This window comes from Schistocerca gregaria, chromosome 3 (assembly GCF_023897955.1).
Source record: "Schistocerca gregaria isolate iqSchGreg1 chromosome 3, iqSchGreg1.2, whole genome shotgun sequence".
NCBI lineage: Eukaryota > Metazoa > Arthropoda > Insecta > Orthoptera > Acrididae > Schistocerca > Schistocerca gregaria.
Window position 1 is genome coordinate 319,545,305 of NC_064922.1, and position 11,805 is coordinate 319,557,109.

At 41.7% G+C, this 11,805-nt stretch overlaps 1 protein-coding gene across 1 annotated transcript in view; it reads left to right on the forward strand.

The window, feature by feature from the left end:
• LOC126354846 (uncharacterized) overlaps positions 1-10,879 on the forward strand; it is a 69,293-nt gene extending 58,414 nt beyond the window's left edge. Inside the window, exon 4 of the mRNA XM_050004828.1 lies at positions 10,128-10,879. Coding sequence (XP_049860785.1) covers positions 10,128-10,336 — 209 coding nt within the window. The 3' untranslated portion in view covers positions 10,337-10,879. The remainder of the gene's footprint in view (positions 1-10,127) is intronic.
• Positions 10,880-11,805: the final 926 nt, after the last annotated feature.

Genomic DNA, 11,805 nt, shown 5'->3' on the forward strand with positions numbered 1-11,805 from the left:
ATCTGAATAATTTCTTTTATCTCATCATACATTTCATCAATCTCTTCATCATCTGCAGAGCTAGTTGGCATATAAACTTGTACTACTGTAGCAGGTGTGGACTTTGTGTTTATCTTGGCCACAATAATGCATTCGCTATGCTGTTTGTAGTAGCTTATCCGCAGTCCAATTTTTTTTATTCGTTATTAAACCTACTCCTGCATTACCCCTATTTGATTTTGTGTTTATAACCCTGTAGTCACCTGACCAGAAGTCTTGCTCCTCTGGCCACCGAACTTCACTAATTCCCACTATATCCAATGTTAACCTATCTATTTCCATTTTTAAATTTTCTAACCTACTTGTCCGATTAAGGGATCTGACATTCCACACTCCGATCTGTAGAACGCCAGTTTTCTTTAACCTGATAATGACGACGTCCTGAGTAGTCCCCGCCCGGAGATCTGAATGGTGGGACTATTTTACCTCCTGAATATTTTACCCAAGAGGACGCCATTATCATTTAATCATACAGTGAAGCTGCATGCCCTACGGCTGTAGTTTCTACTTGTACTGAGCCGTTCGCAGTACCTTCACAGCAAGGCCGTTTTGGTTATTGTTACAAGGCCAGATCTGTCAATCATCCAGACTGTTGCCCCTGCAACTACTGAAAAGGCTGCTTCCCCTCTTCAGGAACCACACGTTTGTCTGACCTCTCAACTGACACTCCTCCGTTGTGGTTGCACCTACGGTACGGTTATCTGTATCGTTGAGGCATGCAAGCCTCCCCACCAACGGCAAGGTCCGTGGTTCATGAGCGGGGGGGGGGGGGGGGGGGGGGTATAATAATAATAATATATCTGAAAAATCAAGGGTTGTTTTTGTAGAATTTTATTGTTTTGTACATAACTAAATACAGTTTATGGCAAGAATAAAATAATGTTTAAGCTTCCCCTACTCGCTGTTTTGCGTTTTTGTGTAAGTGGGAGTTTTATGTCCATTTTTATTTTTTTTGGACAAATGTACAAGATTCCTAATTCATTTATTACTTAACAAACTTCTGGACTGAAAATTAGGCCTTGTTATTTTGCATCCACACAACAACCTCTTTATTAAATGTTCGGTTGTAGTCATGCTTATTTGATTTCGTCTCTTTCTCAGACAATGGACCTGGTGTGAAATGCCCTAGTTTCTTTGCAATCAGTAATTTTCTTTCCTGTCAATGCTTAATATAGGTTCAACAGAGATCATGTTCACACTCCACAGGAAAGCCTATTCCTGCACAGCTGACAACAGCCAACTCCAAACACAAACCGCCGTTTGCGGAAATATTACATTCAAGTAGTGCTATCCACCAATAAGGTCACTTGAGAAAACAAATGAGGTGCTGAGAGCCCTAAGGGCCTAAAGCACACCATCTTTGAACCCCCATATTTAAATAAACATCAAAGAAACCAGTGGGAAAGCTATTTGTGAATGTTCAGATATATGTACAATGTGGGCCTACAGTACAGGTAAAGCTGACCCCACAGTAAGATCAGTGGGATGTCAAAGCATGAATAAATGCTACAGTCTCACAATCATCATTGATGTACTTGATGGTTTTCAGCGCCTCAAATGGATTACTCTGACAAAATCCAAAACTCAATAACTATATCTCATTGAGAATCCTAAAAAATGTTTTTCTGTCAGTATAATTATGACACTGACGTCTGATCTAATTGTACTATATAATGAGTGAATTCTCTTATCTGTGGAGTGTGCTGCCATCTAGCGGGATTTATGCTAAGCAAATATTGACAAAAGTCTGCTGTTGTGAGCTGCCATCTGGTGGCATGTGCACAGTGTCTCCTTGAAATGTGCGCAAGTGAAGATGTGCTTGCGACTCTGATGCCTAGTTTCACAGTGTATAGGTAGAGGAGCAATATGCAGCACAGAGCGGTAGATTTAGTGCCGTGTATTTCAGATTACCGCATCTACATTACATTTAACAACATTCAAAGAAAAACAATAAATCCATAAGGTGTCAAAAGTTAAGGTGTTCGCATGCTCTTGTGCTCTTACACAGTAGCAGCCACCACTGCTGGAGGAATATCGTTGCAACGCATTTTCTACTTTTTCATTAGTTGCTCAGTCTACCCCCCTGCTCTTGTGTAGCACCACATTCAAAAAGTTTCTATTCTTTCTGTCAGTATTTTAATGCTGACTCTGATCAGACAGGAATTTCTTGAGGTTCCAGAACAGATGGAAATTATTGGGAGTGAGGTCTAGACTGTAGGGTGGATGATCAAACACCTCTCAGCTGAACATTTGCAGGAACTCTGTTGACTGTCAAGCCATGTGTGTCTGACCATTATCATGCAGCAGGAGTAAGCATCTTGTGCCACTTGTTCTTTATCCCTAACCAAACAACCAGTCCCACATAATGTTCTAATGTTCTTGCGTTGTTGCTTGGCTCGTGGAATCCCCCCCCAACGCCCGTACCATCAAATTACTCATCTCTGGCTGCCAACCCTCCTTCCACAATGACCTACACCTTTTCAGATTCTGCCTGTCCTTAGCCCTCACCAACATAGTTCTGCAAAGCCATATCAACCAATCCTAAACCTCCTTACAGTACTTCCTCTCCATCCACAAAATTTTCTTGCTATGCAATCGTAAATTCCCAGAACCCATAGCACACACTGAAACTTGTGCCCTCCAGGAAGTAGAGCAACACGCACAATGCCACCTTGAAAAGCTCTCCTCCCTGCTCACTTCCTACTCCTGCCTTCTGAGTACCACTGTCCACCACCTCTACAACAACCTCCAAACCTCCCCCACGTCCCCTCATAGCTGACGAACCTTGTCTCGCAGACCTACTACATTTACCCAACCCTCCAAAACTCCCCCCCACCACCACACAGAATCCAGAACCTAAACAGACCCAAAACACAATCATGAACCTTTCCTCCAGAAGCCTTAGCCCCACAGAAATATCAGTTCTTTCCAAAGGCCTCGCCTTTTGCCCCACTTCCAAATTCAATCATGTGGGACTTGTTAATGACCTCCTTTCCTTCTCCTGATCCCTACAGTGGAAACACTTTTTCACTACCAACTCTACCAATCAGACTCAACCAAAGACCAATGTTTAACCCTGACTAACTCAGTTCACTCCCCCATCCAACCGTGATTCCCCGCCCCCCACCCCACCCCAAGTCCCCCGTCCCCTGTCCCCCTTGCTCCCAAATCACCCCCTGTTAACCTTCCAGAATTTATTAAACTCAAACCTTGCCTCATCATCGTTCCCCAAATCCCACAACATGAAAACTAACCTTACATCGGCAGAAAGAACTGCAGTCCAGCATCTATAAACTGATCCCGACCTTACAATCTTACCTGCAAACAAAGACTCCACCAATGTTGTTTTTGAACTACTAGGATTACTTGGCAGAAGGACTCCTCTGGCTGTCAGATTCATCCACCTACAAACCTTGTCACAGTGACCCCATTCCATAATTCCAGCAGGATCTCCAGTCGCTTCTCAAATCCTTAGGCCCATTCCAGTACTTCTCCCTGGGTCCATGTCTCCGCTCACCCCTACCACTCCCCGCACTCCTACCTTCTACATGCTTCCTAAGTCCATAAAGCCAACTTCCCAGGACACTCCATTGAGGCCTGTTACTGTGCCCCCCACTGAGAGAATATCTGCTCTCATAGACAAAACACCTTCAACCTACCCTCCTGTATGTCACTGTTGATGCCACCTCCTTTTTCACTAATGTCCCCAATGCTCATTGCCTTGCTGCTGCTATTGAACAATACCTTTCCCATGCCCGGTGGATTCCAAACCAACAACCTCCTTCTAGTCACCATGACCAACTATATCCTCATCCACAATTACTTCTCCTTTGAAGGCATTACCTACAAACAAATCCAGGCACAGTTATGGGCACCTGCATGGCACCATCCTTTGCCAACCTATTCAGGGCCCATGTAGAGGAATCCTTCCTAAACACTCAGAATCCCAAACCCCTCACCTGGTTCAGATGCATTGTTGAAATCTTTGTGATCTGTATCGAGGGTGAAGACGGCCTATCCACATTCCTCCAGAACCTCAACAACTTCTCCCCCATTTGCTTCACCTGGTCCTACTCAACACAGCGAGCCACCTTTCTAGATGTTGACCTCCATCTCAAAGACGGCTCCATCAGTACCTCCATCCTTATCAAACTTATTGACCACCTGCAATACCTCCACTTTGACAGCCGCCACCCCTTGCATACCAAGAAGTCCCTCCACACAGCCTAGCTGCCTGTGGTCGTTGCATCTGCAGTGACAAGTGGTCCCTCTCAATAGATACCGAAACTCTCACTGAAGCCTTCACAGACTGTAATTATCCTCCCAACCTTATACAAAAACAAATATCCCATACTTTAGTCTCCCACCACCATCCAGCCACAGAGGAGTGTTCCCCTCGTGACTCAGTACCTCCGACGACTGGAACAATTGAATTACATTATCTGCCATGGTTTCGACTACCTCTCATCATGCACTGAAATGAGAAATGTCCTGCCCACTATCCTTCTCACCTCTCCCACAATGGTGTTCCGCTGTCCACCGAACCTACACGATATAATTGTCCATCCCTACATAAACCTTGCTCCAAACCCCTTACCTCATGACTCATACCCCTGTAACAGACATAGGTGCAAGACCTGTCCCATACATCCTCCCACCACCTCCACCTATTCCAGTCCAGTCAGAAACATCACAAATCCCATCAAAGGCAGGGTTTCCTGTGAAACCAGTCATGTGATCAACAAACTAAGCTGCAACCACTGTGCTGCACTCTGTGAGGGCATGACAACCAACAAGCTGTCTGTTCACATGAATGGCCACCGACAAACTAAGCCCAAGAAACAAGTGGACCACCGACAAACTAAGCCCAAGAAACAAGTGGACCACCCTGTTGCTGAGCACACTGTAAAACGCGACATCCTTCATTTCAATGACAGCTTCACAGCCTGTGCCATATGGATCCTTCCCACCAACACCAGTTTTTCTGAATTACCCAGGTGGAAACTTTCTTTGCAGTATATCCTACATTCCCGTAACCCTTCTGGCCTCAATCTTAGTCAATCATTGTCCTCACCCTTCCAGCTCCTTCCATGTTCCCATTCCAGCACTACACAGCCATAGTCTTATTATTTCTCTCCTTTTCCACTACCCCCCTCCCCCTCCCCCCCACACCCCCTCCTACATCTCCCCTGCCCTCCAACTAATCTCCCAACTACACTTTGCTGCTCTGCTCTACCCTTTCTCCATCTCGTCCCTGCGTGTTCCCCAGCAGCACTTCACTGTCCGCCACCCCTACCCCACTATTACTTCCCCTCCCCACCCCAGCCTCCTCCTTACCCCACCCAGTCACAAGTGTATGTGTTTATAATTGCCACTCTTTTTTTATTCATTAATATGCCCTCGATCTTCAACTCCCCATGTACTCCACATATTCCTGTTCCAGAATAACAAACATGGAAAGCAAAATGTGCATTTTGAATGTCACACATGCAGATCCAACTCTCTCTGTACACTTCCACACTAAATTTTCTTGTATACTTGCTTTTACCATCAGCTTAGAAGCTTAGTAATCATAACTGAATTGAATATATTAACTGTACATATATAAATTGAACTGTTTCAATATATTTATATTTTATAATCAATAATTTAACAGTAGGGAAAAACATTTAAAGTGATGGTAGCAGCGGGAATCAAACCCAATCCGATGAATTGCCAGTAAGTGGACTTGACTACTGAGCCACAGCACCATTATCAAGTACATCTACATACATACTCCGCAATCCACCACACAGTGCGAGGCGGAGGGTACCTCGTACCACAACTAGCATCTTCTCTCCCTGTTCCACTCCCAAACAGAATGAGGGAAAAATGACTGCCTATATGCCTCTGTACGTGCCCTAATCTCTCTTCTTTATCTTGGTGGTCTTTCCGCGAAATGTAAGTTAGCGGCAGTAAAATTGTACTGCAGTCAGCCTCAAACGCTGGTTCTCTAAATTTCCTCAGTAGCGATTCTTGGAAAGAACGCCTCCTTTCCTCCAGAGACTCCCACCTGAGTTCCTGAAGCATTTCCGTACCAGTCACATGATGATCAAACTTACCAGTAACAAATCTAGTAGCCTGCCTCTGAATTGCTTTTATGTCCTCCCTCATTCCGACCTGATAGGGATCCCAAACGCTCAAGCAGTATTCAAGAATAGATCGTATTAGTGTTTTATAAGTGGTCTCCTTTACAGATACACCACATCTTCCCGAAATTCTACCAATGAACCGAAGACAACTATCCGCCTTCCCCACAACTGCCATTACATGCTTGTCCCACTTCATATCGCTCTGCAGTGTTACACCCAAATATTTAATTGGCGTGACTGTGTCAAGCGCTACACTACTAATGGAGTAGTCAAACATTACAGGATTCTTTTTCCTATTCATCTGCATTAATTTACATTTATCTATATTTAGAGTTAGCTGCCATTCTTTACACCATTGACAAATCCTGTCAAAGTCATCTTGTATCCTCCTACAGTCATTTAACAATGACACCTTCCCGTACACCACAGCATCATCAGCAAACAGCTGCACATTGCTATCCACCCTATCCAAAAGATCATTTATGTAGATAGAAAAAAACAGCGGACCTACTACACTTCCCTGGGGCACTCCAGATGATACCCTCACCTCCAATGAACACTCACCGTCGAGGACAACGTACTGCATTCTGTTACTTAAGAAGTCTTCGAGCCACTCACATACTTGGGAAACAATCCCATATGCTCTTACTTTAGTTAGGAGTCTGCTGTGGGGCACCGAGTCAAACGCTTTCTGGAAGTCAAGGAATATGGCATCCGTCTGTTACCCTTCATCCATGGTTCGCAAGATATCGTGAAAAAAGGGCGAGTTGCGTTTCGCAGGAGCGATGCTTTCTAAAGCCGTGCTGATGCATGGACAGCAACTTCTCTGTCTCAAGGAAATTCATTATATTCAGACTGAGAATATGTTCGAGAATCCTGCAACAAATCAATGTTAAGGATATTGGTATGTAATTTTGAGGATTCATCCTTCTATCCTTCTTATATACAGGTGTCACTTGCGCTTTTTTCCAGTCGCTCAGGACTTTATGTTGGGCAAGAGATTTGCGATAAATGCAAGCTAAGTAAGGAGCCATTCAGTAGAGTACTCTCTGTAAAACCAAATTGGAATCCCATCAGGACCTGGTGATTTATTTATTTTCAACCCATTCAGCTGCTTCACAACCCCAGGGATGTCTATCATTATGTCCTCCATATGGGAATCTGTACGAGACTCAAATGGTGGTATGTTTGTACGATCCTCCTATGGGGAAGATTTCTCAAATGCTAAATTTAAAATTTCAACTTTCGTTTTGCTGTCTTCCATAGCCAGGCCAGACTGATTAGTGAGTGACTGGATGGAAGCCTCCAACCCGCTTACCGATTTTATGTAAGACTAGAATTTCCTTGGGTTTTCAGCAACATCTTTTGCTAAGGTATGACGGTGGTAGTGGTTGTATGCTTCACGCATCGCTCTTTTTACAGCAGCATGAATGTCTACTAACTTTTGCCTGTCCTCATTCTCCCGATCTTTCTTGTACCGCGAGTGCAACTGTCTTTACTTCCTGAGCATTCTCCGAATTGCGCTGTTAAACGACAGTGGGTCTTTTGCGTCTGTAACTCACTTTTTCGGCACATACTTGTCCAATGCGTGATTTACAATGTGTTTAAAATTTGCCCATAATTCTTCCACGTCCGTCGTACGGGAAGTAAATGAAGTCAATTCATTTGCTAAGTGGGATGCCAACAACGGCTTATCTGCTCTTTCTAGTAAGAATACTCCTTCTTGACCGACTTTTTAACTTTTGTAACCATAGTTGTAATGACAACATCATGATCACTAATCCCTGTCTCAACACTGACACCGTCGATGAGGTCTGGTCTGTTTGTGGCTACCAGATCTAAAATATTTCTATCACGTGTTGGCTGTCGATTTAGCTGATCAAGACAGTTTTCGGATAATGTGTTCAAAAGTTATTCACGCGACGGCTTGTCTGTACTACCTGTAATGAATCCATAGACATCCCAGTCTATACAAGGTAGGTTGAAGTCGCCTTCGACTAATATAGAACGATCTGGGTACTTCTGTGATAAAGAGTGTAGACTCCCTTTGAATGATTCTAGAACTGTCACGGTGTACTGCTAAAAAATCCCTTTTACTATACACTGAAATCTGTTAGAGAGCATTTTACCTTTTCTTATGGCCTAATCAGGTGAAATATTCTAGGAACCTGAATGGGACACTTGCCTGCTTTTACTCACAAAGTTAGATCCAGATTGGTGAGACCTGTCTCACACCTTACCCTTGCCAGCTTTAAACACATTTTCAAACAAAAATAATGACCTGCTGCTGCGATCAGTGCAGCACCCATAGTGCTAGAAGGGATGACATCACACCACAACATGTGCAGTTGAAAACACAAGCTATGTCTCTTCCCCTAATTGATCGTTGTGCAGCTGACCATTCAGCACTAGACACTAGTTTCTAGTTATTACAGGGAGAGCACCACAAAACATGTTTTTGTCCATTTTATTTGTATACCTACAGGCATTTGAAGAGAAACATCATACGTCTAATACAATCCCTGGCTCAAATTTGAAGAGAACTGGCATAATTTAAATGTAATATTTACAACAGTTTATGATCACCAGCCACCACTACTGAAATCGCCAAATTTTTTTCTTCACTTAATAAAATGACGTCTTTTCTAACTTCATAGATGATCCCGTTATATAAATGCGTGATTCATCACATCTCACAGAGGTTCTACTGTAATGTCATTCTAGATAATAAGTGTCTAGAGCTAAATGTGTTACTTCAGATCGCCTACACCAATGTTCCGTTGGGCAAACAAGTAAGCTATCAGTAGTCAGCATTTCCACTTCTAACTGTTGCACTTTATTTCTTACCCGCTGTAGGTTTTGGTAGAGAATTGAGGAATTGAGAAACACAGAGCACTGCTTACTGTGGATACTTCTCATTTTTCTTGCATTTGGATGATGTATAGTTTTCTTGTTGATCACTTTGCTATCCACTGTTGTTTCTGTTTACTCTTCATCCTCTTTTTTATTGCTAGCGCTGATGATAGTTCTACCATTTCTACCTCATTTAGAATTATTGTTGTTGATCCTGTTGGGGTTGATAATGGAGTTAGTACTATTGTTTTGTTTCTGAAATTATGTTACTATTTTGCTGTTGTATTTCCTTTGTCAGGTTCTTCAGATATTTTTTCCCCAACATGTTGATGTGTATTCACTTGTAGTTAAAAAAGTGCATTCCATTCTTTTGCTTACACTCTTTATCTCCATTTTATTGTGCCAGCAACTACAGAGGAGATTTACATGCATTTTTGCACAGTCTCTCTCAGTGAAATCCACATTTCACCAACTGAATGAATACGTGATTAGACCCGCATAATTAAACCTGTTGACTCATCTTCAAACGAAAAGACCTTCTTGATATGGAGATGCTCTTATAAGATCTTGGGAATTAATGCTGGTGCAACATGGTATGTGCACTTTGTGTTCAAAGGAAGGGAGATTAGGTTATGGTAGGTGCAGCAGCAGGCGGCTTATTCAATCATTCTCTGAACACAGTATGCGTTTTCTTAAGTAGCAAAGTAGTGATTCACACTTAAACCCATTTTGAAATTGCAGAACAACATAATGTGGAAATTATGGTGTTAGAAGATATATGGCTGGTAGCTATGCAATCCCGTGCTGGTCATGGGATGGGAGGACATTATGTTGGTTGATGCTATAGCAGGAAGGAAACATCAGTACTTAGGGCTTAATATATCTCTCTCTCTCTCTCGAAGTCTCAAACTGAATTGTACTAGTATCTAGAATTTTCTGGCTCCTTTCCTAACAGGTGAACAGAAAATATTGTCTTGCTGTTTTGTGATCATTCATAGGGAAAGTAGAGTACAAATATATATTGTTTTATTATCTTTTTTTTCCAGCAATTTTCCCATTTATATTTGTTCCTCCGTTTCATAAATAACAACTTCTGTTTTACAGGAACAATTCTTGCAATAGGATCAGCACTATTCTGCGCATTCATATTCAGTGCACTGACTACACTGGCAGTTACAGCTTCAGTAATTGCTTTAATGTATTTGGGATTAAATGAAGCATATGATTATCTTCAGACAAATCTCTCCAACATTCAACATTCTGAAGCCAACATTCAGGATGCTCGAGTGACATCAAATGAGGAGAGGAACTGAATATAAAAATTAATTTTGTATTCGGCACCAATTTAACTTGTTAATCATGCAATAATAGCCAGAGCAAAATGCAGAACAGAAAGGAAGAGATATTGCCTATGAAGTTTTTTACAATGTATGTTTAAACATTTCTGCTGCTAGTGTCTGACATTTTTACTTTGTATTTAGGATAAGTGAGGATTCTGTAATTCTTGCAAGAAAATGGTTCCTTTAGAACTTAAATAATTCCTCGGGTGTCCAACAAGCCATTGTTTTCTTCTTTTATAACTGAAACAGCATTGAAGAGACTCTGCTTTGTGTGAACTGAAGATCAGAATATTATGTGAATATTCAGATGTTATTGGTATTGCCATGTTTTCCAAGCAAATAATTTTTTATTGTGAAATTTAATTCCCAATCCGTAACTTAAAGGCACAATGACATCTTAGTGATTTGATTTACTTGTGAGTCGTTTATACCAGTACCATAAGAGTATACCATTATCACTGAAACATAACAACACTATTAACCGGATAAAGTAAGAAATAAAATGTAATTACTATATATTGTGACGGTTGAAACTTTGTGGTTGTTCCATCCCTTATCCTGTGGTTAAAGGTTTCAAATAATCAGCCAAATTATATTACAAGTGCAGCTGTATTCCAGTTACCATAGAAAAGATAATAAAATTAAATACATATGTATTGCAGTCTTAACAACTCAGCAGTAGAACTTGAATCTAATTATAAATGATTTTTCTGTAAAGTATTTGTAGAAGATAAACAGGACATGCCCTGAGGCATCAATAGTCATCAGTTTGCTAATTTAGGAGAAAGATGCTGTAGAGGGAGACCAAGGGATGAATGCAGCGAGCAGGTTCAAATGAGTGTAGGATGCAGCAGCTATGCAACTGGGCTGAGCCACTAAACAGTCCCATGAATACACCACGACACCAATGAAAGGATCCATTGGAGAGAGTAGACAGTATCAATGAACAAACAGTGACTGGTTACGTCCTCACTATTCATACCATCTTTAGTCTTTGAGGGAGTGGACCATGTTATTTATTTCCTGCTATAGCCGATCAATCCTGACATTTTGTTATACAAAATTTACTTTGTAAAATGAAGTATATACTGTCCTGATGCTCAGAAAAGGAAGCTCAAATGGTCAAAGAAAATGAAGAAGAGACCATTGGAACTGCCTGGTGGTAAACATAGTTACACAAGCTTTTTATCATCATTCATCATTATGCAAAACTACACTTACAGAGAATTAACTACTGATTGTGGAGGCATGGCCACCTACTTCTGCACCTCTAACTTGCTACACAGTGTCTCAATAAATTAACAATAATGGGGACAGTGGGAGTAAATCGCAGAACCTTAGGTTAGTGGAGGCAGAGATCAAATGGGGTATATTACGATTAAGTGATGTATAGTGAGACATTGAGGACCAAACAGAAATGAAGTTAGACCCTCTGTTTTATA